Below are 27,143 nucleotides of genomic sequence, written 5' to 3'. Positions count from 1 at the left end.
TACAACAGTCTGGTTACTATCCTGGAGCTGATGTTGAGGAGGTCATCGTGTTTCAAGTACTTACTTAATCAAACCTGCTATTATCTGGACAAATTTTAGATTTTTCTGGTGTGTTTCACAAGTCTAGAGTGGAGAGTGCACCTTGCTTTGAAGCCATCTGTCAGGACACCAGTATCAGAACTTTTTAGACTTAAAAGAAACTAAAAAAAAACTCATTAAGACAGTAGACAGAAGCAGAAACTGATCTGGAGTCCCGAGCTGATTGGATATTGTGTGTAACATTCTTTGTATAACATAATGGATAACACTGCACATCCTCTACACAGCATAGTGATCCGTGAACTGTTTGTGCTTCTAATACCAATTACCTCCTTTTTACAATATATCTTATAAAATATTTGTTTTTAATCTGTAAAAATGAGTTTCTGACATTGGAAAGAGTTTAAAGCTGTTTTAATACCTGTATCTCACACACTGATTATAACCAAAGTTAATGATCCTGCTGACATTGCAGTAGGTAAAATGTACTGATTGGCCACCCCACAATAACGTATGTCTTATCTTGGCCATCCCATTATAAATTTCCTGGATACACCTGGATCTCCTTATAATAAATGTTCTTATTCTTCTTATTCATTTATGTATTTGATGAATCAATTATACTAGAACTATATAATCTCTTCTATTTATATTTACTGTTAAATCTTGTGGTGTACCTGTAACAGTATTTACCTTCTAGTGATTTTTCAGTCATCTATTCAGCCAATGACCTACTAAACTTTATTATAAAAAAGGCATAAAAATAGACAACTGTATTGTTTCAGTATGTCAGTGTCTAATGTTAAATCACATTGCCAGGTCTTTAATAACCAAGCATTGTAGTGTTAAACAGTTTTCATATTATATTTAAAATGCAATTTTTCATTTAAAAAAAAGTAACTTTTGGCTAAATTAGTCTTTGGCATTGAAAAGTTGCAGATTTAGAAGTTGTTTTTTTTAAGGAAAACAGCCCTGACACTTTCGCAATAATAAAAAGAAAAGAAATCCTTACTTTTGGATTACAGTAAACAAATGTCTTAGATTGTCTTCAATCAAAAGATGGCAGACACTTCTTCCTCTATCCTTGCAGTTTTGATCAAATTAAATATTATAAGGAAAACAATGACAGTAATAAGGTTCCTGCTGCTGTTCTTTGCCTCTAGGCTTTCTCTGGATACACAACAGCTTTGGTGGCAGACTAAAAGAGGGCAGCAAACATGAAATTTCTCCAGCTTACTGCACCACTGAGCAATACCTTATCAGAGTCATATAAGCAAGACAGGGTCCTGGTCCACATTTATTTATTATTTACAGTCCTTTAGAATAACAGTGACTTGATGAAGCTTACCAAGCAGAAAGTGTGCCTTAAGGCAGCTATTAGAGACTGCCTTGGAAAACAGCGTTACAAATTTTATTAGTTCGTGTGCAGTTACATTTTCCACAGAATTCAGGAATCTTTCATCTCAACTATTAAAGAGATTTTGTGCAGTCCTGCAGGTTTTGGAAACCAGCTGCGCTTCAGCCATGTTTGGACAGTTTCTGTGGACAGGAGCCAGATTCGCCAGTGATATGTGGCTGATGAGGATGAGGCGGTGGAGTCAGCAGGTTGCTCTGGTTGTTTGGATAGAAGGGATTCTCACTGTGATACAAAGCCAAGGTGACTCAGGGTGGGTGAGAAGTCCACTCGAGTCCAATCTGAGCAAAGCAGTAGAGGAAACCGAGCATTGGAGGGGCAATGGTGGACCAGCCTGAAATAAAAAGGAAAAACCCTTATACTTTTTTCCCAATAGGAAATATTCACAAAGACAACTTGATTATGGATATATATACTTTTTTATTATGAATAAGGCCAACACTTATAAATACAGATTAATTACATTTAGACTCAGTGTGTAAAGGCACTCCTACTTAGCTATCAATGCATCATAAAAGTATATATATATATATATATATATATATATATATATATATATATATATATATATAGCTATGTCTTTAAGGGTCAAGAGCAGGCAGGTCATGACAGCCGTCTGCACCTCCTCCTGAACTGGCCCATCTCCAAATTATCTCAGAAACCTGCACCTGCACCCACAATGCTTTTCAATGGTCTATTCTTTTCCATTCATGTCATTCCACCTAATTCACATACACACTAGCTGCTTTATGCACAGATGAGCTGTCAGTTTCATCTCTGCAGAAAAGAAAGGTTACACTGAAAAGGTCTAGAAAATCCATATTTTGAAGCTAAATGTTTGTATGACACACTGTGAATAATATTTTTCGTTTGTTATTGTCAGTGTTTACTCTTAAAAAGAAGGCTTTACAGATTCTGTAAATGTAAATAAAATGTAAGACCTTCATTTAAAATATTTTGATATTATTCTAAGCTGGGGGGGGGGTACTATTCGTCATGAGCAAAACTTGCATTTGTGCCAAGACATCTCCATGTTTTGTCTTTGCAGGTATGAACATTTCATTAACACCCTCAGTGGGAAATATATTCTCCAACCAGTCGTCTAACCTTTACTGTTGCTGAGCATAACGAGCAGTAGGATGCCTTTAATAACTCAGTAAGACCTCTAAATACCGGCCTTTATACGCTCATGTGTTGCATTACACATACATCATTTAAAGGGTGGAAATGCATCAATCTCAATGTGAATATGTAGCCATAATTTAGAGTTTGTTGTATTATCTTGCATTTATAGAATGTAACCATCTAATAAACTGGAAGGAAAATGAGAGCACATGGGATCTCCTTCTTTCCGCCACATGTATTTAAATGCTTGGATTTTTTTTTTTATGTTTAGTTTGAACCAGATGCTAAATACAGAGTACACATGGGAAATAGCAATTTTTCTGACCAATCAGTGGGTCAAACTTTGTCCTTAAGGGTTAGATTGGTAAGACTGACCCATAAGAGTCCCATATGTCCCAGTTTTTGTCTGTAAAAAAGCAAAACAAACAAAAAAAAAGTCTGTTCGCACACCAAGCCAGACGCATTGGTGGAAACAGGGCTTTTCAGTCCAATATTAACTTTACTCTGGAATTAGAAAACTATTGGATGGATTGCCATCGTGTGAATCCTGCTGTTTTTTCCCCATCACCATGAGCTTTACATGTGTAAACTTTCACAGAACCTGCTGCATAAACTCATATGAAATCTACTAATATTCCTGTTCTCCTCAGGACAAATCTTTTTTAATAACTCTTTTTCCTTTTACACAACAACTTTAGAGTCGTATTACAGAGAGAGTTACAGGTGCTGCATGCAGCAAACATACACACTTACAACTCAGGGGCTAGCAGCACATGCAACAATGGAACTGCAATCTAGTTAGGACATTGGAGACTTCAATTACACCACTGCCTGCACAAGTAAAAATCCAAGACAAGCTGATTTAAAAGCATTGATCTTATGTTAATGAAGCTGCTTCCACTGCACACACACACGAGGTCACGAGGGCTTTAGGCATTCCTGGCAGATCCAGTACTTTTAAAGCAGAAAAACACAAGCAAAATTATTGAAAGCAGTATGATTACAAGGTAGTTTGCTAAATAATGTTATTTCTAATCATCTTCAGGGAGGCATCAGCATGACTATTTTTAGCGTTTTATTAATCTGAGCGAACCGCCATAAAAGCAAACTTAGATTCTCAGTTTAGTTAGCAGCTCTTGCTCTGAATAATTCATCAGAGAAATTGTATTTTCAAACACCCTTCTCTTCTTTTCACTGACTCTACAGAATTGTGTGTGTAAAAGAGGTAAAGGAAGCATTATACTAGGCACCATTTGCAGTAAGCCTGCCAGGCAACCAACATATTTTTACTGTCACAGTATAACCTAATTCACAGCTGGAATAAAACCTGTCAGGCTACTTAGGTTAAACTTTTAGAGGGCTGTTTGAAACAATAAGGAGGGATAAGGAGTGGTGTGTTTTATCAGATCACATCAGAGCGTTGGGAGGAAATCAAGGGCTAATTTACAAAGTAGTACATGTCTTGGTGCTTCTGTTATCCGAGTATAAAAGACAGTAAAGATGATAAAATTTAAACTATGAAAGTCTGTGATTTATCATTGATCTGATCAATGATAAAAAAATATGTACTGCAGGCTTTTTAAGTAGTACTTATAGTATTTTTCATTGCAAAAAAGTGTTTTTAAAAAATGTGTGCTCACGTGTTCCTCAAAATTGTACATTTTTATGTTTTTGCCAGAAAAAAAAAACAAAAAAAAAAACACTGGTGGCCTTCAAATTGCTTGGGATAGGATTATTTTCCATTAATTAAATAAAAAGAAATCTTATGAGTACGCAAATCTGACCCTGCCAACATCTCCACCTGCCAGCAGATAGTGCTGCCTGCTCTGTCACCTCCATCTCCTGTCATGCTACACTCTTTAGCACTTCTAAAACTGGGGGTAAATCATCATTATATGACTGAACCAAAGGGCAAGCGTCAAGATAATAAGGCTAAATTATCTAAGGTTGTGTGCATGAGGAAGTATTAGAATAGTAATTAATTGGTGAGTTACTTTCTTAATATGTAAATAATTCCCAACTTTCTTTCCAGTCTGTTACCTCCCATAGAGCTAAGACTGGCTGTGGTCTCTACTGGTCTGCAGCTCTCCTAATTTTTCTGGCCTGCTGTCCTTCCAGCTGTTGGTCTTTGCAGCTCTTGGCCCGCAATCAACCAATCTGGGGGAGCTGGAGTCTCTTGCCTAAGTTGTGCAAACTTCTTCAGCTTTGACTCAATATTAATTCATTGGCTCCTCAGTGAATACAAAAACCTGCATTAAGCAACTTTTCAGGATTGATTCCAATATCTCATGTAAACGTATGGGCTGTCTGACCTCGTCTTTCTTTGACTGTTGGTAGTGCTCTGCAGGTTCAAAGCAGAAATCCTCAGCAATAGTATTGTTGGCTGATTTAGCTGACAATATGTCTTGCAATACATGAAAAAACATCTTAAGGTTAAAAACTCTACTTTAAATGAAAAATTTATAGGACAAAATAATTATGATTTCTGCTATAACTAAGGATAATTCAATTTTTTTCTAAATACTGTCCTAGAGCTGCTTTTGTTGTTGCACATCTTTATTTTTTTTATGGTACTTCTTGCTGCTGAACTCACAGTTCAGGTCATTTGATCTTTAATTGTGATCAAAACAAACCATTTACATCAATACTAGAGATATATCAGTCTAAATTAAATGGTTACTTCAGTGCCATTATATTAAAATGGGTCAAATGACCTTGTGTGAAAGGATAGCTAAGGCATCTGCCATCAGCAGTCATATAACCAGTCATCCATAGTACAGTGGTTTATGTGCTGGCTTTTCAGTTTACCTGTCAAAGTGCTCTCGTTGGAGCCAAGCAGGGTATGACCATAAATTACTTTCAATTAAATGACATAGCCCAGAGGTCTGCAACGTTTACTAAGAACCATTTTTATCACCTTTTCCCACCAAATAAACAGTTTAGAGCAGTAAAAATTATTTGACTCTTAAAAATAACCTAAAATAAGCAAAACTGTCAAGATTTTATTACTTTTCATGTGTCATGACAAAGGAAAATGCCAAGCCTGCACCCAATCAAAAGTCATATATCTAGACAACACTGCTGTCTGTTTAATATAGCAGACATCACTCAACTCATCACAAGTGACCGGGTCTGCTGGGGCTGAATCAGTCTGCTAAGCCATGATGTTTGTTGTCATTTCAGTGGTCCTGTCCTTGATGGTCTTTGCAGAAACACATTTTCTAATTTTCTGAACTACTTCAATTTTGTTTTAAGTACAAGAGTAGATGCTGATATTTTAATGAATGATTCTTCTGCATATTCTCTGTTTATGAACAGCCATACTTCTGAGTTGCCATAAAACCTGCAGCAGTAGTTGAATTTTGGGACTTGATCCGCTTCTTTAAAGTATACTTGCACTGCTCAGATTTCCACAGAAGTTCTGAAACTGCTTCTTTTTTTTTGCGCACATTTCCAGCTTGGCTCTTTTTTTTTTTTTAATCAAATTTCCTCCGGAAAGTTTTTTGGTACTTGCTAAGCCAGCATCATTGGCAATGAACGTAAATTAATTTGTTCAGACAAAATTATACTCATTTTCCCTCTAGTGCCAGGGCTGCAGACCCCTGACATGGCCATAATTTTAGTCTGGTTTTAAAGTTTCATAGTTCTCATAATAAGTTTTACTTCTTCCCACTCCTTTTCGAGCATGATCTTTGTTTTTTTTCTTTCTTTTTTTATGTATTCGTAATTTTCATGGCTTTGTATGTGCTCGAAATAAACTTATTTACTTACTAGTTTTGGATGTCACTATCTTAAACTTTTGAACCAGAAGTTGGACATGACTCAAAAACTAAGTTGGCTACATATACAAGTTAAGTCATCGTAGTGTAGAACCCATCATCTGCACACTGCTTTGGCCCACAACTTCAGTGTTTTGTTACATAGCTTTTATTAACCCCATCCACCACAGCTGGTAACTGTTTCCAAGCAACAGTAATAAACACTATACAGGTTCCAGCTCCAAACAGCAGCAGACTCTCACAGTTAGTGACTTGCTGGTGAACACAGTGGAGCATATAACAGCTTGAAAGCAACATATTTCTCTGGAGGAGAGACTATAAATAGCCACCATTTGCTGGCATGTGACAGTTGTACAGACTTTATGAGGTAATAATATATCAGTTAAGCATTTATAATTTCTTCTACAGCCCCCCAAGTTAAACTAAGTGAACAAAGCATTTAAATTCAGCATTTAAAACTAATTCTTGTCAAAATATCATAGGGTATATAATTCTTCGTTTTTGCTGAATTATCAGAGCTGACTCTGCTCCCAGCTCAGCAGCGGTTGCAGCTCAGACTGCTTATCATAAGAAGTCAGGCTTCTGGATGGCCTGCCATCATGCTTTAGGTACCAAATGAGACAAACAAAGACAATGGAAGCAAAACAGGGACTGGCACAGCCAAGAAGCAGATGTGTCCACCCCACATTTGTCCATGAACATGCGCTAAATAACTGCCTGCTTAATTATTAGACACATTTATTAGCAGCATTTTAAATAGTTTATTAAATCTTATAAACGATTTTCTTTCTGAGTCTCTTCAGCTGAGTAAGTGCTCTAGAGGGCAATTTACCTTGAATAAAAACACGCTTCCAGAAGATTCTGCCAACATTTATACCCCCGAGGAACACCAGATTAGACAGGATAAGCATAGCAGTTGAGAAGGCAGCAAGAAAGGCAGTGCAGCGTCTCTGCATCGCCATGGAGAAATTCTGCTCCTGGGAAATCAATAAATAAGCAAAAGCACATAAAAATTAAATCTCAGAAAGAACAATGAAGGACCTGAAACTGATGAAGCATGTGACCATAAATGAGTAGGATTATGAAGTATGCCATGTATTTTTATTGAAAATCTGTCTCAGTCTCCTGAAGCAAGAAGCTAAAGAAGAACGTCTCTGTTAATGCACTCACATTAATATTGAGCACTAACTTGATATTGCAATTAAATGTGACACTGCCCAATCAGTTTGTCCCCTGTCTGTACTTGGTGTGGCTGCTCAAGGCATTATCTCGCATTAAATCAGATTACATGACTTCTCTCTGGCCACAGGAAGGATTAAATGATGTCCTCACATCTTTAATAACCGGGGAATTTTAATCTCTCTGAGCCTAATGTTTTTTGCAATTAAGGATCTAAATGCCTGGATTTGAAACTTACAACTATGGAGCGAAAATAGGATGAGGCAAAGAGAGACTTCACTCCATATTCCACTACAACTCCAGTCCAATTCATTAGTGCCCAGTACTGCAAGTAGTCATGGCCACCATGCCAGAGGCAGATGAATCCAAATGCAAGGCCAGTAGATAACACTTTCCAAAGAGGACCATGCTGTGAACCTCCCAGAGGCACATAGATGTATCTGTAATATGAAAAAAATTAGATGTTCAATGCTGGACACAGTAATAAAGTGCTACAAGTCATTTCTTTATAAATTCCCAGGTAATGGCAAATTCAAAGCAATTCACAGAGAGGTTCAAATATAATTGGAAATAATATATATGCAGCAATAACAGAATTTGTTCAATTCAAACAAGCTTGAAAGTCAGTGTTTGGTATGAGCAACTTTATTTAAGCCCAGCCTGAACTCTCTTAGACAGATTTCTTATTATTTCTTTAAATCATCTTCTGGAGAATTTTTCTAAGCTTCTTGAAAGACATTTGGAAGTTCTTCTTGGGATGTTGGTTGCCTTTTTGGTTTGTCCTGCATTTAGTATTTATCACTAAAGTTGCAAAAATTAGAAAACATCCTGTCAAAGAGTGATGCAGAAAAACTCATCCATGCTTTTGTTACTTCAAGATTGGACAGATGCAATTCCTTACCATTTGGCTGTCCCAAATATGCCCTGAAAAGCTTCCTACTGATCCAAAATGCTGTAGCGAAAGAACTGATAAGAACTAGCAGGAGAGATTGTATCTTTATCCAGTTTTAGCTTCTCTTCATAAGCTCCCTGTTAAATCTAGGATAACATTTCCATCACCAAAATCCATTTTATCTCAAAGATCTCATAGTTTCATGTTTTCCCAATAGGGTACTTGGCTCCCACCACCCCTGTGCATGCTCAGGATGGGGGACTAACTTGAAGTCAAGAATCTATGGTTTCCTTAGCGAGGAAATATTTTTTCCCCAACTGAATTGCATGAATATTGATTTGGTCACAATGAAGTGGCTTGAACTGATTTTCTCTGTTAAGTGGTTAAGTACACAGTGGTGTGAAAGTTAGCCTCATAGCAAGATCGTCACTGGTTCGAACTTTGGCTGGGGGAGGTTTAAAAATTGTGGCCTTTCTGTGTGGAGCTTGCATGTTTTCTCCAGGAACTCAGCTTCCTCACACCATCCAAAGACATGCAGGAGTGGTTGTTTGTCTCTCTATGTAGCCCTGCGATTAGCTGGCAACCTGTCCAGGGTGTAACCTTCCTCTTGTTTATTAATTGCTGGGATAGGCTCCAGCTTCACCGCAACCCTAACTTGGAATAAGCGGTAAAGAAAATGAGTGAATGAACTTAACTCCATCAGACCTGTTATCCCAGATTTTCAGTCCATTTCTTGTCATTTAGCATACCTTGGCTTTATCTCCCCATTTCACTTACTTAGCAATGGCTTCCACGGAGACCATTTCTGATGAGGCTTTGGTGAAGCGCGCAGATCCTTCTTTATGGACCTGTATATTATATTAAATATATATTTGCAAGAGGCTGGTGATAACAAAGTGCCTAACGGTACCACTTAAAATTTGCTCATTGCTAAGTTATGTGTAGAAACAACACTGTTCACCCCCGAAAAACAAAAAACAAACAAAAACATTCCTTGAAATTGTGAAGTACAAAGACTAGACTGAAAATGAGTCAAATCAAAAACAGACAGTGAGAGAGACTCCAAAGAGAGACTTTGAAAAACTTTTGCATTGTGTGGAAAACTGTTGAAATTTTGGCTTTTTGAAAGCAAAAGATGAAACAAAAATATGGCTGGCTTGGTTATTTTGCACACTAATGTTTAACAACATAGAGGAAATAATCATTTTTGTGCACAAAGAAAGGAAATACAGTGATTACTGCAGTCGTAAAAATGGCTAAAAATGGCACCATAATGCAATGACACTGATTTCTTTTTATCTCCAGGGAACATGAATCCTGGCAATTTGATAACAGCATTAAAACTGAGTTAATGATTCCAAAATGTTTTCTATGATTCACACCAAAGCCTTTACACACACTTAACCCACTTTCTATTCACCTCTATTGTTAACACATCGGCTGGTCATCTTCTTGTTTTGCCTGGATAAGTCATGACTTCATCATCTTGGATAACACATCATTCATCAAACATAAAATCCAGCCTATAACTCATGCATGGAATAACACTTAGTTGTAAAAAGAGCATCAGTTGTGTACTCATCAGATAGCCCAGCTGATGTGAATAATGTGACACCAATCACTAACAAACAAGCTTATATACTGAGAGCTTCATCTGTCCTCGAGGTACTAAAGGAGTCCCAACATGCTACATCAATCCAACACACTCAACAAACATCTCATTGTGTGTGATGCTGCCGAGCTGGGAACTAATTATCTCAGGCACCCTGTGGCTAATCAATGTTTGCGAACGATGAGCCAGCGTTTTCTGAGCCTTAAATAGAGCGGCCAGCTCAGCCATATTGCAGAATGAAAGTAGGTGCAAAAATAGATGGAGACAAGACTGAATACCTGAATATGCGTTTATTAAGATGAAAATGGGTTATAAATAAACTTAGCATAAAAAGTTAAATAATTGTGTGTTTGGCTGATTATACCTCTCCTTTAATTACATCAACTGGTGTTGTATTGAACATTGTTGGAAAGTGTTTAGTCACTTTTACAACAAGGTATAGCATGTCAGGATTGTGCTTCTGTGGAATGCCCATAAATGGGCCAAAGTCCGCTGTTCTCCTGTTAGTATTTACTCTTGTTCTGAGACTCAAGTGTTGTGAAATTCTGGAGCCAGTGGAGATCCCTTTTCTCCAGAATCTGGGAGCTAACACTTTTCTCCACAGAGCCAGAATCATCACAGAGCCCGTCGAGAATTTGGGAGTGGAATGACCTGCCGTGAATCCAGACCTCACCCTCAAGTGTAAAAATGGCTAATATATGATCTTTTTTTCCTTATCATTGTGGGAGAGTGCAATAATCCAATCCACCAAGCAACTCAAAACAAGTCAGAATACTAACAGGAGAATGTTCCAGGGAATTTTGGCACATTTTTGGGAGGCACTACCCATACATTTAGCTGTGTTGCTCATTCCACAGAAGCACAATCCTTACAAGTTATACCTTGTTGTAAAGGTGACCAATCAGGCCTTCCAATGACGTATAATACAACACCAAATGGTTTTATTAAAGGGGAGAAATAATCAACCAAACACAAATTTTCTTACTTTTTGTGCTAAGTTTATATGTTAATGTAAATACTCTCATTTAAAGTTATAAATAAATCCCTGAATAATCACTATGTTATCTAAGACCTCAAGTAAAAAAAAGGATGCTAACTGGCTTCATAAAAAGCACATGGAATTAAACAGTTTGGTAAATACTTTAGTTTCCTGTGCTCTCATGGAGACACAGTGTTATTGGTGTGTTTTACATAAAATGTAATAACCAAAGTTAAACACTGACCCTCCACTCGACTCATCCTGTGCACCAGCAAAAATATTTATTTATTTGTCAGGATATGAGTTCAAACACTGCTTCCTCATCCACAGCAGCAATAACTCAATCAATCAGCCAGTAAGAGCTCTTTTGTTGGCTGTTAACTGAGTCTGAGTGAAACAGAGAACCTGAAACACAGCAGCGTACAGGCAGGAGAAGCGTAATGGAATGGGGGAGAATGAGCCACTTAGCTGCCCAGGGAGACGAGGTGTCAGTGAGTCATGTAGAGCACATCATTTAACACCTACACACTCATCCAGCGCTCTTCAGACAATTTCAGCTAAATTTTGGAACTGCATTAAAGCGTCTTTTAAAGCACTTTAGTGGGAGCGATCCACCGGGGCATCGTGTCACGGGTATCATTTTGCATCTGCAGAAGGATAATTGCGTGTGATGCCATTAAACAGGAGAAAACAATTTTCAATAGGCACGGACTAAAATGGAAACTTGTATTTGCAATTTAAATTGGGAGGATCTTTAGCAAATTAACAGGGGCTACTTTAACGGTCTGATATGCATTCTGGTAGCACATCTTAGAAGCAGCTATTTACATTATGTGATTACTATCTTCCCGAAGAAGAGGAAAACACTGTCAACACAAATACTAATTAGAAAATAATAACCAAGAGAAGGATTATTTTCACACATTATAAGGGTGTGTTCTTGGACAACTGTGCAGCTGTAGTGTTACTTTACTGTACTGAACAAACCAGAAACTCCCAACAGGCTGCACTCTGCCGAGTCGGCATCATTAAAAAGAAGTAGACTAATAATGTGTGTTGTTCAAAGTACAATCGCGAAAACACATAACACTTCCATTACATATGCACATATTAAACAAGGAAGCATTTCTCCATGGTGCGGGAGTAGTAACGCAACAGAAGAATTATTCACCAATAACATGCAGCCTCATAAACATGAGAAAGCCTGCGTGCAAATGCAGCATCCCTGTTTATTGTGATGCAAGAGAATGGTACCTTTTTTATTTTAGGTTTTTCTGCTGCCAAGAAAACTGTCCCACAGGAAGCAAGCTCTTTAAAAGTGTGATAAATTAAGAGCAAAAGTGTTACAAGCATAAAGCAATGAAAACAAATGATCTGATTTGAAAGTAATTATTTGGTTTAGATAACATTTCACATTTTTAGTAAGCATTAACATCTGAATTAGTCAGTCCACTGCTCATGAAGAGCCTCTTACCTGATGAGCCATCGATACAGCCCCTCATCAAAGTGCCTGAGAGAGGAAAAATGGATATTTGAGTCATAAATTTACATAATAATATAGCACAGAAACACCTGAACACTGGCTCTCACATAAACGGAGACCTGTGCTGCATCTTCTGTGTGATGCATGTGTTTGTGTGCATCCTCTTTGTCAATAAAAAGATTAGATTTGGCAGTATCTATAAACTCAAACTGTTTAGTCAATTATGTCAGTGGACAGCTTTATGCATTCCATCAATGTTTTGAGCATTGACCAGCTCAGCACATGCAGGCTGGATTGAAGTGCACCAGTGTCAGCACATTGGCTTGGCTACTGCATTTTATCATGCAACATCCTGCCTTCCATCTCAACATTATGGGCACCAAATCAAGGAACATTACTCATTGTTAATTATGTCAAAGAAGAAGAATGAATGTGCTATGAGGAAGCAACATTACCTGCTGTGTGATACTCTGCACTTCCTTGCAATTTTACAACGTAACCACTAGGTTAACTAATTACATATACAAAAATTATATATGATTTATTACTGAAAACACTTGGTTATACCTATGTGGAGGAAATGCACGATTGAAAAACAGATACTTGGTGAAGGTATTATTAATCCCTGGAAAAAAAACTATCACAAAAAATGAGGAAAACAGGATTCCCCTTCTTATGATCAATGGATGCAGATTACAGAAGAAATCTACATAATGGATAATTTGACACACTCGAAAACAAATGGAAAAAAAAGGATTTTATTCAAAGCAGAGCTACGACAAGACCACAGACTAGAAAAACAATAAAAAGAGACATTAATACAAAGAAGGTAATCTCCCCATGTTTGCACTCTTTGGGTTTTTTTTCACCCTTGTTTTTTTGGTGTGCATTTACTTATGTATATACTAGGATTTGAACCTATAAAAGGTAAAAATGAAAAGACATTTGTAGTTAATCTTAAATTAACTTTTTTTTTGTTTTGTGTCATGATTTATTTTGTTAGTGCTGTTACAATAATTATTACTATTATTATTTTGGCCTGCAAACATTAAATCAGTCACAGTAAACAAACTGTTTTAGTGCAAGTCTGAGGGGAATTTAATGCTCCTGATACTGAGCTGGCCTACGTATTATTCTACTGCCAGTAATGACACAAGATGAGATGATTTTCTATGCCAGTCTGAGTTTGATTGCTACGGCACAGTGAGCACAAAGCGTTTGACATTTAAAGTTACATTTACATTTCACATATTTCAAGAGCATTAAAGTTCCTGAAATGTTACAGTGCTGTAGAAGCAGTAAATTTCTAAAATCGGGTTAGAGGTGACAGCATGGTCTTACCTCCACATCCCTGTGAAACTATACATGATGCTGACACAGCGAGGGAGCTTTGGAGGGACCAGCTCATCCAAAGTAGCGAGCATGCATGGAAGTCCAAACAGCACCAGATACTTCACATAGAAGAACTGGACAAGGGCCAGGGCCAGACCACCTGTGATAAAGAAGAAAGAGATGTTTAATTACGCTTCGTATAGAAAAAAAAAGGACTTTGAAATACAAATGTGTTTGAAAGGAACTATAAAAATAAAGTTGAGCTGAGCTGAACTTAGTAAACAGGATGTACTGCTGCAATTTAAAATACAACACCAGTTTAGTGTAAAGACTTACCCAAGGCCCAGGGAGGAAGTATATCCAGGAAGGTCTCATTAGATTGGATGGAGTGCATGTACATGATGTGGATCATGTATTCTGCCATGCTCCACCACAGCAGGATCTGTCCTGATCTGAGCACCAGGTAAGTAAGACCAGAGTTTGCCCTGTTTTTCTCCTCAGCTGACTTCATCATCTGCAAGTGGATAAAAGGAAAAAATAGACAAAAAAAAACAAAACAGAAATGAATAACAGAGAAGATATGCAAAAGGGCCCACCTGCCCAAAAAATGCCCACTTTTGCTCTACAAATGGGAAAAAAGAATCCCTTTTGGGCCGTGTGTACTGTGAAATATTTGGTATCAATTGCACTTTTAAAGCCTGAATTTAAGATCAGAAGTCACACTCAGCTTTCTCAATGCAGAAAATATGAAAGGCAATTGTGGACTCTTACCTGCTCAGTGTAGGCTTTGTAGGTGATAATAGGTCCATTGTAAAAAAAAGGATGATAGAAGGTGTATGAAAGCAACCAAAAAAGCTGTGCGAGTGCACCAAGGTCTAAAGGGCTCCAGCAGTGCTCCAGGCTGAAGCTTATGAAACGGAGGCCACAGACAGCAACACTGAAGAGTAGCAGATAGTACTCCTCCTCTGAGCTATACCAACCTCTCTGTGTAAAACAATAGAAAAGCCAATTATTTCCAGCACTTTTCTGGAGAATCTCTACACTGACAGTGACGGGTCTAATACTATATTTAAACTGTATGTGCTTTTCAAATTGCAAACCTTGCAGATTAGCTAATTATAACGTGTTTACACGACTGGTTAAAATGAATAAACATGAGGCAGCTTTGAGGTCAGGCTGGAAGCACTGGAAATTTCACTGCTTTTGAAGTCACGCCTGAACACAGGACTCTGCTGTGAGGGCTTGCACGTGTATGTGGGAGTGAATACAGGAGGGGAAAAGGCAGTTTTACTAAAAATCATCTAACCATTGTGCCTGAAAGATAATTGCTGAAACCATGCTTAATAACAGAATAATAGACACTGTATAGCTGAAGGTGCTTATAAAGGTACTGTGTAAGACAGAATAAAACCAAATGTAGGGAAATATAAAGAAAATTAATGAAAGACTGCAAAGTCTCATTCAAAGCTGAATCCTGGTCTTTGTTAGTTGCTGGTTTGTAGTGTATAAGAATAAACTAACAGTTTTTCCTCCCCACTAATGCTAAGAAAATAGTAGAAATAAACTGTTTGAGCCATATACGTCCAATAATTGCTTTCAACGTGTATTTAACTATAGATTTGGCATATGGTAGGCAATGTGGGTAAATGATTCTACATTATCTTAGTGTCTTACGCCCTCTTGTGTCCTTTGCAAGTACAACATTTAGTAAAAATGATAAAAACTGAAGAAGGTGGTACATTCTCAAAATTAACCAAATCTATAAACTCTTCTAAGCTACTTCTGCTGTGCTTGGAGAGTGAGTTCAAAAGTTTCCTCTGTAAATTTTGGCTTTATGTGCAAGATGAATAGCTTTTGTTATTGTAAAGATTCCACAAAATAGACCCTGATCCATCCTAAATCAACCTGAAGTTTTCTAACTCTGTAATACGTTTAACCGGTTTAAATAGATCATAAAATATTTTATATTTAACAGCTTTGTCGCATTACTGCAAGATAAAAAATACACCTGCAACATCACAATCAAGTATAATCTGAATAACAGAACCCGCCTCGATTTCTTGAAGTGGCTGAATATAAAGTGTAGAGAGCAGCAGCAGGTTGCATGTCCACGACAGAGCTGGCTTTCGCAGCTGGGCCACAGAGAAGGACGCACCCAGATGCAACAGCAGTACACTCACTCCTTTAATTCCCAACACACTGCTTGCTGCAAGGAGGCCAAATACTGTCAGCACTGGTGCCCTAAGCTGTTGGACAAGCATCACAAATGATTTAGATACAACATCTAAAATACCTAACACACACACACATATATATATACATATATTTATATATATATATAAGTATGTTGCATCTAAATGTACTACCTTAGGGTAAAAGATGTCCACCAATCTTGATATCACACCATGTCCAATGAGAGTCCACAGCAAAGACTTTTTAGCCCATACAGTCCAGAAACTCCACTCAAAGTCTGATGGGTCCTAAAAACCCATAAACTTTATAAAGAACCTTTTAAAAACACAACTAAAACACACTTTTAACAGTACAATGTGTTAAGGGCACTCTTTTTAATATATTAATCAAATCATTAATTCCTCTAAAAATCTGAAAACTTCTTTTTAACTTGCTTTTGAGTTACAAAAAGCAACTTAAAGCAAAACTACATTGGCTCAGTGTGAGCTTTAAATAAGAAATTCCAGCACAGGACTTACCCTTTTATAACCTTTAAGAAGACCCTTTTCCAACTCGAATTCTCTTTCTAATCCTGCTTCATGTTCTAAAGTGGATAATAACCAGAACAACATAACTTCTGTGTTTTTTACATTTTCTTCTCATTTCTTCCAAGCAATACACTGATTTTGTTTGCTTTACCTTTGGAGAACTTGTGCAGCTGATAGAAGGAGTACAGATGAGAGCCAAAGGACAGCACCCAATAAACAAGGATCTCTGCCCATGACAGGGGTGACAGCTGGGGCTTTGACTTAGATGTCATCAGGTACAGTCGCTGTGCTATAATACACCTAAAAAAAAGGAGGAATCAGATACACATACATGTCATTTATAACTATAAACTAACTGTCAACTATAAGCATACATTAAGATTACCTTTAAGCCAAGAATACATTTTATTAGAAGTAAATAGCCAAAGTTTTCTTTATTTTGAGGAAACTGTTAAAGCTGTCATTACACAGACATGAACAAATTAAACCTAACCAGCGATGTATCATGAGTTTCAAAGGATTTTTAAAAAGTGGATACTCCAATCTTCCTCCTTGGCCCCATGTGGGATATCTGTTGAAGCCATTTCTCCAGCTGGGGGTCACTTCCTCCAGTGCGCCAATAACAACAGGCAAGCTGTTGCCCCCACCTTCTAGGCTTTTTTTTTAGGTCTTCCTTGACCCCTTGGTATTTCTCTAGTCTCTCTTTTCCTTTTTCCTGATATTCATATCATTCCGGATGGCTACATCAGTCACGCAGCTGTTGTCTGCTGCTTACCCATGATCACAATGGTTGTTCATACCATTTTGTTGGTTTGTATCTGGAATTCCCACAGGATCTTAGCGCTCATATTCTCCATCCCCTTGGGAGATATTTTTTGAGCTAGGGGTCTCCCATCCATATTCTGTGTAGATGTTTTTGTACACTATGCTGGCTACTTGGTTATGGCGTTTCATGTTTTCCTGCAAGTATCTTACGCCTTGTTGTTAGGTGCTGGATTGTGTTGGGGGACCTCTTTGCACGGTTTGGAATATAAATTATCTTACGAATAAAACTCTTACTTAGGAAACAATACTTAATCTATATATTTTACTCTTATATATAAAATAATCATCTCTGAAACATAAAATAGGCCCCAAGAATATATTTCCGAACTCGCTGAAGTTATGAGGGGCCATATCGCTGGTTATCTGCCGTTGCTAGGTAACACTGCAGCGAGGTTGCTGGCAGTGGCGTAGATCTGTGCTGCCTTCAGCAAACGGTCAAAGTATACAGCTAATGTTAGCGTCAATACAAGACACTCAGAAGTCGCTATCGCTATATTTGAGCTCAAGACGGAACCACAGACACTTAGTGGACGTATGTGCGGACTTTCGTGTTGATCTGAAAAATATTGCTTAGTTAACAGGGAAAACTCCCGTGAGCTATTCTAAATGAAACTTTAGCTGCTAGCTAAGATAGCTACAGACTTGAGTGGGTTATAACGTTACCAAGTGATAGTGAGCTGGTGTCCATTATGTTGTTGTTAATTGCAGATTGTACCACGTTTAAAAGTTCTTCGACCGCAGGGATCCCGGTACATTCAAAGGTACTACCTTCTTCACCTTTTCCTAGTTTCATTCGTTGTGTTGAGCAACTTAAAAGAGGACGACCGCCCCCAGCTGTACGGAAGTGGATGAGCTCAAGCTGGAAAGTATTGTGTACATTTTGCACAATTTAATTTTTATGCTATATTTATTTGAAAGTTTTTGTTACCCAGAGGATCTTGGTAATAACGTTGTTTTTATTTCTTCTTTTTTGAATTTGATGTCATTGTAGATATTTTGCAATTCATCAGACTGCACGTGGATGAATGGTTTACTCAGTTTACTCTTCAACATCCCATTTGACCCGATCAGATGCAGGCAAATAAATACATCGAAAACTGTCAAACAGTCTATAAACTAGTTTGAATTAACTTAAATTTAGCCAGGTTAAACAATAAACACGTTAAAACTGCTTACAATAATAATTTAAATGAGTCTTAATACTTACGTCTATTTTCTCCGCTTGTTCTGCTCTGTAAAGAACAGAAAATTTTTAAATAATTCACTGAAATATCTGATATTGCTAACCACTGTCTCACAGGAACTACATTTTTGTCAAGCAGTTGAAAAGCATTTTTGTTTTTTACAAGATAAAGAATTTAGACATTTATATTCCCTTTAATGTTTTAATCACTTAACAAGATGAGTTTCATAGTTGTTTGTTTTGTGGGATTAGCAACAGCATGCATACTGAATCAGACAGGTTTGAAAGGGGGGTTCTACAATTGTTAGGAAAATCATAACAACAAAAAGGCAATAGGAAATAAATATGACATCAAGAGGACGTTGAGACTGCATGCACAGCATTGACAGCGAACAAATCTCCTTCCCACATTATTAATTCTTTCTTCACTGACAAATCCTGTAGCTTCCTGCAACTTTCTTGACATACTAAAGTTGTGATGAACACTTAACAAAAAGCATTTGATATTTCATGTCACCATTACACCAGCAGCCCCTTTTTAATGTAGATCAAGATTGGAGAATGTCTACAAGTCATTTACACTTTCAGTTATCCACACGGAGACATTCAAACTCACTAGTACAACAGTGAATTTTAGATTCACCTAATTTGTGTGTGCATGCTAAGGTTTATCCATACAGTCATGCTTGCATGTGTATATGTGCATAGTTAGTATAATCACTGTATGTATTTGTTTTCACAGCTCGTCTGTCTCTCCATCAAATGGCACGGCATCCGTCTCCATGTGAATGCTGCTGGGCTCATTGCTTCCCACCCAGCCAATAGGAGTACGATTGAAGGAGGGCCGGCAGCCAATGTCATGTTGGTACACCACTGCAGGTTCAGGCTCCTCTTTGGTTGTCTCAGTGTCTGGCAGCTGGAATCTCATGAGCTGATTGGCCTTTTCAATTCCTCCAAAGGGCATAGCAGTCCTGGTAAAGCAAAGTGAAAGGACAGGCAGATTAAAGCTCCAGTTAGTCAAAAATCACCTACAAAATCAGACACTGAGGGAACCACCTGTTAAAGCACTTGTACTTGGGTTGATCTTTTTGGGTAATGGGACCAGGCATTGAAGATTTTAAAGTGGATAGTAGATTCTCATCACCCTTCATGGCCTTTTCCCATGGTGACACATATGTCTTCACATGAAGCTGCTTTTTGGTAATATCTTTTCGGCCTCCTGTGAAGAAAACATTCACAGCTGGAGCAAATCAAATAATAATTTACATCCATTTTTCCAAAAGACATTTGGGCATCATGTAAAACCTAGATAAAAAGAGAATACTATGGCAATTTTTAAAAAACTCATATCTAATTGAATGTAGGCAATGCAGTCATCATACCAGTTTTTTAAAAATACATACAAATTTTTTCCACAAATGTTTTTTTTTTTTTGTGTATATTTCTGCAAAATTTTATGTCTTTATTTAATTGAAAAAATACCAAAAGATACCAACCTTTTAGTGGAGACCACTCACTTCCCCCCTCTCCCTTCCCATCTTTTCCACCTTCTACTCCTCCTGCTCCTCCAGCTCCTCCTGCACTGCCTGCTCCTCCTTCCCCTACACCCCGGCAACCAGGTTTAGGAGGAGGCACGGGGGCTCCTCCTGCAGTTATCACTCCTAAGTATGGATGTCCGTACTCTTTACTGACATGGTGCCCGCCAACATTTATCATCTGACATCTTATTTGACCTCCCAGGGAGGGAACAAACTTCTGGAGGTTGTCCTGAAACAAATAAAATCATCACATTATCACACTATTACTAACCACTTTGAGTTCTGATTGTGTTATATGGTCTTTTTATTTATTTATTTTATTGCTTGTAGACAGTTACTGTCATGCTATGAAAGCAGTGTCATATTTATGGATATTTCTAAACTATATGCATTATTAACACAGTATCAGCATATTTTAAAATTTTTTTAATTATTGAAAAGTTGTTGGGCTTTTTTCGCTACAAACTAAGCTTTCACCAGTGACTCATTGCTGAAGATGTCAGGATTGTTCTCATAGATGAACTTCTCGACTCTCTGCTGCCTCATTCTAAACATCTTGGAGCCTCGGTTCTTCATCAGGGAAAGCTCCTCCAGCATGATGTCTTTCGGTGTCCTGATCTTTGTTCCCAGATCGAACTCTGATGCCTCAGGTTCCGACTCATACTCTAGGTAAGGTGATATATATATAAATAATGTGCATGACAAGCAACACTAAAACCCTCAATATGTCCAAAAAGTTATTGATCGTTTAGATTGCAGAATGTAAAAAACTATGAGTGTTGCCAGTCTTAGCTATTGCCACTATCAATAAAATCCCTTTAAATTTGTTATTCAACTATCCCTCCAGCATTTCTCATCTCTTCTGTATGCATGCATTCTCTTCTGAATAGAATAAATAATGGGACCACGTTAAGCACAGTACTAATACCATGATCTAAATAAAAACATGACCTAGACTTACAGTTGCAGTATGTTACATGTTATCTTTCATTTTCTTGCAGTCTGTTGCTGATAGGTTTTTATGCTTATTATTTGATAACATTTTACCACATCTAAAGTATTTATTGCTGCATGCTGTCTTCATGTGAAGTGTTGCACTCTGCAGTGGCAACCTTATATCCACATCACTTCTTCTCAGCCTTACCATTTTGGCTGATATGTGATAGGTCAGTTATGATCTTGGAGGGCTTTTTCCGCTTGTTTAGGGGCGCAGGTGTTCCCAGAGGCATGACTGCAGGGTCATGAAAAAAAAAAACAACATAAAACTTTATTCCTGGTTACACAAATACAGAATAACATGTTTGCATTTGAACTCAGAAACTGAAGTCTTGTTTTCAAGTGAGAGAAACAAAGTAATGTCAGAATATTCAGATATACTGAAGGAGTGTTTTTGTTTCAATTTATTATGGATTCACACCAGCATTTCAAGATTACTCTACACTATCAACACCTACACCCTCTACTAACCCCTAAAAGTAACTCTATGAGATCTGAATGTAACAAACAGGCATACAGCATGGGCCCTCCTCATTTTTCATATTCAAGGGGGTGTCAGTGCCCTCAGATTCCACACATTCCCCCGTGGAACAGATGCCTGCCCCAAAGGAAACGTATGGCTCAATGTGTGTTTCAGTTTTGTTTAGAGACACAAGATCTGTACACAGATTGCATCAACATAAACAAGAGCACGCTGTGGTTTTGGCAGAAATTAGTCATCAATACATTCTGATTATATAATTTGGAGCACAAGTGAGGGCTTCAGGATAATTAGATGGCATTAGAATTATTAATATCATAGGATCATATTCCCCAATCTTCTGCATGTAAGTGAGCAAAGTGGGTGGAATTTTTTCCTTATCTCATATGTCAAGATATCTTTCAGTCCTTACAATCATTATCATTAACTACAAGCTATTTTGAATATCAGTACCTTCCTTGCTGGACAATATGATATGCACTACATTCTTATATCATTTCTTACATTGCATGTTTTTTAATACCCTGACAGAAATATCAGCATATTCAACTTTAACAGTTTCTTTAAAGCCCAGTCAAGTGGCAAAACATCACATCACATCTAGTGGCTGTAACTTAACCCACTGCAGCTATTTTTAAAATCCATTTCCAGCCAAGACATTTTAGCGACGTGTAATGGTGTCATTCGACTATCAAATGGGCTTGACAAACTCTTAAGAACACAATACACACCTCCAGAAGAAACTATTGTAAATGTATGTTTGATCCTCTCTCAGACAGAAGTGACAGGTGGAGTAGATGTTTACAAGGAGGATTTCTGACACTGTTTTAATTCTTTAAGTTAATTGCAAGCTTAAGGAACTCAGCCCTCAGATTTACCACCCCCTGTCAGGATCTGGTAACACCACATAAAACCTCTAACGTCCACAGAGAGAGACAGCCTGCATGTTTAGTCATTTTTTGGTCATTTGAAGACATTGCAAAAGTCAAAAATAAGCTAAGTGATTTTTTACTGCCATTTTACCTCTCTAATTATTTAAAAATTCTTAATGTTTTTAAACAAGCATCTATTTTAATTCAGTGCTGTTGAGATCTGCTTCCATCACTATTTCTTCACCAGCTGCACAGCCCACAGAATTAATAACTGGGAAAATACAACCCACCTTTAATTTCTTTCCTAATTTATTCTAAATCCAGAGATGAAATCCAAACTCACATTTGATCATTTGACAAACAAAGGACGCTGATAGGATAAGATCCACTCACCGGATTTCTGTTGTAATGCTGACAGGCGAGATAGACCTATAAACACCAAATGGTGAAGAGGATCTCAATCTCAATCACAAGTTTACAAATCCCTCAATGCCTCTGACCCCACATATAGTGTACTCAGGTCTCGGGAAGTGCAAAAGCCACCCAACACTTAGGAGATCTTCCACAGGGTTGGGGTGTGGGTGGCAGGAGGGTTGGTGTCAAGACGGGAGGAGAAAGTTGAGGTTAGGGGTTTGAATACGGAATGGGGAGGGGGGCATTAAGACGGTTGGAGAAGTCTCTGTTGGCCAGCTGAAAGTGCTGATGGTGATATTAAGGGCACAAAATCATTCTCACAGATGGCTAAGAAGCCTATATTTAGTAGCAAAGAACGAGGGGAAGAGAACTCGGCCATAAGATATAACCTCAGAGGACTCTCGGTTGTGTTTCAGGTTTGCAGCAAGACAGAAAGAGTAGAAGAAGACTTAGTAAAGAGGTTAAGAGGTTAAGACAATGTATACATTATAGGGTAATGTCAGCTTGTGTTTCAAACAGATGGCTCGCTTGCAGCTGTACTCTAATTTGATACTCGATTGTCACATTTTCAGTGTCTCTGCGACACTGTGACTGTAATGGATGTGTTTCACAGGTTTCAGATACTCTGGTAAAAGTGAAAACAAATGTAAATGTAGTGTAGGGTATTCAAAGACAATTACCACAATAATAAAAAAAAACTTGTTTGCTTATTGTAACAGGCATTCTATACCACTGTAACATGACTGCATGAAAATATTTTAGCCATAAGTCTCCTAAGAAATAAGCTCTATGTCCTGGTGGCATCAGAGCAAATCTTTGCTATTTTGCTTGATTTTATGAAATCTGATGGAGAGATGGATGTGTGAAGGAAAGATGGAGTTTGGCAAAAAGAAGAATATGATTTATTTAGGTGAGGATCTAAGGTGTTTTCTTTCATATTTCATTTTTATTTGATATCCAGAGATGAAATCCAAATATGTTCTGACCTCATTCACTCATTTTCCATACCTGCTTTATCCTATTCACAGTTGTGGGGGGTCAGGATGCCGGAGTACCTGGAGAAAACCCACAATGCCACGGGGAGAACATGCAAACTCCTCACAGATTTAATTACTGTAAAGATGTAAAAATAATTCTACATGCTAGACAGTTTTGAAAACCGAGTTTTACCATGGATGAGGTTTCATCTTATTTATTGTTTGGCACCAAAATTGGGAGGAGAGGGGTGCCAGGTAGTTCAGCTTGTTGAATAGTTGCCCCATGTACAGAGGCTGATCCTCATCAACACAGTAAACTTACGTTCAAGTCTGCGCCTGCGCTGTTGTGTGGCATCCCCCTCTGTCTTGGTCCTTTTTCTTGTCAGACTTTCAAGGTAAAGCCACTAGTGGCCACAAATCTATAGAAAAATGGCAAAGAAGGTAATCAATATGATCTACATGTTTTTATGAACATTCTGCTTAGAGTTAGGGCTCTATTTTCAGATTAAAAAGCCAAAAGCCCCCCACTGAAACTTGTCTCTTTTGATTTGGTTTTCTGATCTGTTGTACACAATAGAACAACAAAGTTGATGTTCAGCTTTTGTTGCTTTAACTTTTTGACTCTCTCTCTCTCTCTCTCTCTCTCTCGCTCTCTCTCTCTCTCTCTCTCTCTCTCTCTCTCTTTTTAAACTAAATTTAAGAACAGGAATTATTTTCTGTTCTTCTCTTTTGCAGGTGTTTGCAACTCAAGACTATTTTTTCCATAGGGCCAAATGATATTTAGTTTTTTTGTAAAACTAAACTTACTTTTCTGTGAATTCAAAAATTATTAAAATGATCTATTTTGCAGCCTGACACATGGCCAACTGTATTTTACCTGTATTCTTTATTATCTTAAGCATGTTCTTGGTTTGCCTCTTCCTAAAACAGAAAGTCTTAACTCATTATTTCTTAGTACTACTACTCACATCTTTAGCAATCCAAAATCTGAAGAGTTGCCACCTGCTTTTTGCATACTTGAGTACAGTCTGCTCAAAGTAATTTCAGTCTTGTTTCTGAACAACTGGGGTCTTATAAATTTTCTATATATAATATTTGTAATTTTATTGTTAATGTTGAAAAATACATTTCAGACATCTCCACACCTCTTAAAAATTTGGAATATGCATGTGTTGGTTGCAGAAGCTCTTTGGGGGATATTACCTCCATGGAAATCGCATGCCGACCAAAAGTCAGGATGACCAGAAAGAGGAAGACATTGAATCATATTGTAATTCAGTTTGTTGCTGGAACATCCGTCCCATGGAAACTGAAGTGGATGAAGTTTTAAGCACATCTCAAAATAGAAACTTTCCAGAAACTTGAACCAGTTATTTTTTTATTCAGTCTTTTTATAGCTGTTAAATTAAGAACTAATTCTTGATTAAATTAGCAACCTGGCAAACTGTCATTTTCATTACATATAAATAGTCTTCTGTTTGAATATTAACAGCCCTATATATACGCACCCTTAGAGTGTGAATAGCACCAAAATGCCCTTCTGATTCGGCTTTGCCTGAGAAGCCCAACCCACAAAAGTGCTGCAGCACCACTTAGTGGCTCATGTTCATTTTAGCACAAAACTCTTAAAATGCATCAGTTTAACTATGACTGTCGACTAATCTTATTTTGCTTTAATTTGGGGGAATTGAAGTGAAATACATTAAACATAGGAAACATTTTACATGAAATATACATTGTTACATTTATTTTTTATTTTAGTGGTTTTTTTAAATCTAATGAATGCATTATTTTTTATTTGTTTTACTTTATTGGTTTCTTATTTTATTCTACTAATTTATTGATTGAAGATTTTATGGTGTCTCTGACCTGCTGGTGTTACAGAGTTTCCGTTCAGAAAAAATAAAGTATCTTATCTCCACTTGACTTAATTGAATAGTTGTGTGAGTGAGGAATGCAAGAGAATGAAAATCTAAGGGTTAAGCTAAGTGTGGCTAACAAAGAGGCTAGAAAGATCTATGGAAGTGTTTTCAGCTTGTAATTTCCTCTGTTAAGAGGAAATGGGAAGTCATTAAAAATTAAGGTACAAGCATATTTTTGCTAGACATGAAGAAGAACTCAAAAGCTTTTAAACATCTGTCGCAAAAGAGTTTTTATCGCAACTTCACATCAAATCTCTGCTGGAACTTTTAAATTTATGCCAGACCATGACATTATCTGTAAGGGAGAATATGGGAAAACTCAAAAATCCTAATTCAAGAATAAACACTAGCTTCAAAAGGTCTTTTCAAGCAGTGTTACATCTGCCCAGGTGGAGTAACAATTCTGACATGGATAACCACACTTTTAAAATTCAACAATTTACTTTGCCTGTATTTTTAAAGTGGACAGGATATTAAATATGAACAGATTTTTGTTCTTACTGTTTGTTTGCTGTGGAAACCCGCACTTTAAGGGAAAAATAACTACGTCAAATTAATGAGATGCTATCTCATAATTATAACTTGAAATCTCATAACTATAAATTTAAATCTCATTATTATGAGATGCTATGTGAGAACTTTTGATTTACAAAGTTGGAAATGGATATCCAAAGTCTACTCCAGAGGGCAGTATGGCGATGTAATGCTTAGCAGTGCCCCCTCATGACATGCTCTGAGTTCAAACTTCATGGGGACCTTCCTGTGTGGAAGGTCTTAAGACTAGATGTATTAAAACTAGTATTAGCCATGTTGACATGCACGACTGTAAGCTTAAATGGCATGAAATCATGTCTATTTCTAACACTGCTTTAGCCTTTGCAGTTACCTCATCTAAATTCTCAAATTAGGTTTTGAAAAAAAATATAGAAAGGGGTTTAGGATCTCTGTGTTTCTTTTAAAGCTTTCAAGCTTAAAATTCCACAAACATTCTTACTTTCAATGTTTTTCTGCTGTTTTCTCTTTTTTAACCAAAGGACTGTGTGATAAAGTCATCTTCCACTGTCACATTGTTAAACATCAGATCATATCCCACAAATGTATATAATTCACAGTCTAAATACATAATGCCTTGAAGTGACAAACAGAATTGTAGTCAAGTCATTTTTAGCAAGACTGTTTGCGTATTTGCATTTAACAGAAAGTAAGTTCTCTAAAATATTCTTAACTGATTCAGTTTGATTTTGCGTTTGATTATGTTTGAAACATTTGTCAGAAACTAAGATAAATAAATTTTCTTATGTGCACATCTTGAGTGAGAGGAGACCCCATTGTGGTAAATGTATGTTCACACACTGAGCAGCAGGGGGCAATGTAAAATCAG

At 37.3% G+C, this 27,143-nt stretch overlaps 2 protein-coding genes across 2 annotated transcripts; both read right to left on the bottom strand.

Annotated features, from left to right (window-relative positions):
- Positions 1-1,323: 1,323 nt before the first annotated feature.
- Positions 1,324-18,196, bottom strand: hhat (hedgehog acyltransferase). The gene is made up of 12 exons (XM_042010963.1): positions 18,043-18,196; positions 16,706-16,854; positions 16,546-16,610; positions 16,201-16,314; positions 15,886-16,080; positions 14,606-14,818; positions 14,171-14,348; positions 13,844-13,994; positions 12,494-12,529; positions 7,775-7,976; positions 7,190-7,334; positions 1,324-1,787 (listed from the first exon to the last, which is right to left on the bottom strand). Exons 2-12 carry the CDS (start codon positions 16,824-16,826, stop codon positions 1,702-1,704), a joined length of 1,506 nt encoding a protein of 501 aa, XP_041866897.1. The 5' UTR covers positions 16,827-16,854; positions 18,043-18,196; the 3' UTR covers positions 1,324-1,701.
- A 225-nt stretch (positions 18,197-18,421) lies between these two features.
- On the bottom strand, positions 18,422-23,085 carry myoz1a (myozenin 1a). Its single transcript, XM_042010964.1, has 6 exons — positions 22,843-23,085; positions 21,245-21,331; positions 20,578-20,765; positions 20,059-20,329; positions 19,619-19,781; positions 18,422-19,533 (listed from the first exon to the last, which is right to left on the bottom strand). The coding sequence occupies exons 2-6, from the start codon at positions 21,327-21,329 to the stop codon at positions 19,299-19,301; spliced, it is 942 nt and encodes a 313-aa protein (XP_041866898.1). The 5' UTR covers positions 21,330-21,331; positions 22,843-23,085; the 3' UTR covers positions 18,422-19,298.
- Between the last annotated feature and the right edge of the window lie 4,058 nt (positions 23,086-27,143).

This window comes from Melanotaenia boesemani, chromosome 16 (genome assembly GCF_017639745.1).
Source record: "Melanotaenia boesemani isolate fMelBoe1 chromosome 16, fMelBoe1.pri, whole genome shotgun sequence".
Lineage (NCBI taxonomy): Eukaryota > Metazoa > Chordata > Actinopteri > Atheriniformes > Melanotaeniidae > Melanotaenia > Melanotaenia boesemani.
This window is presented reverse-complemented; position numbering and strand designations above follow the sequence as displayed.

Excerpts from the sequence above, each read along its gene's own strand:
- hhat (XM_042010963.1), bottom strand. The coding sequence starts at position 16,826 with ATGACATCTAAGTCAAAGCCCCAGCTGTCACCCCTGTCATGGGCAGAG. Across the intron at positions 16,611-16,705 it reads GCTGCACAAGTTCTCCAAAG|AACATGAAGCAGGATTAGAA; the intron begins GTAAAGCAAACA and ends TATCCACTTTAG. Across the intron at positions 13,995-14,170 it reads ACTTCCTCCCTGGGCCTTGG|GTGGTCTGGCCCTGGCCCTT; the intron begins GTAAGTCTTTAC and ends TCTTTATCACAG.
- myoz1a (XM_042010964.1), bottom strand. The coding sequence starts at position 21,329 with ATGCCTCTGGGAACACCTGCGCCCCTAAACAAGCGGAAAAAGCCCTCC. Across the intron at positions 20,766-21,244 it reads ATCACATATCAGCCAAAATG|AGTATGAGTCGGAACCTGAG; the intron begins GTAAGGCTGAGA and ends CACCTTACCTAG. Across the intron at positions 19,782-20,058 it reads TGAGTGGTCTCCACTAAAAG|GAGGCCGAAAAGATATTACC; the intron begins GTTGGTATCTTT and ends TTTTCTTCACAG.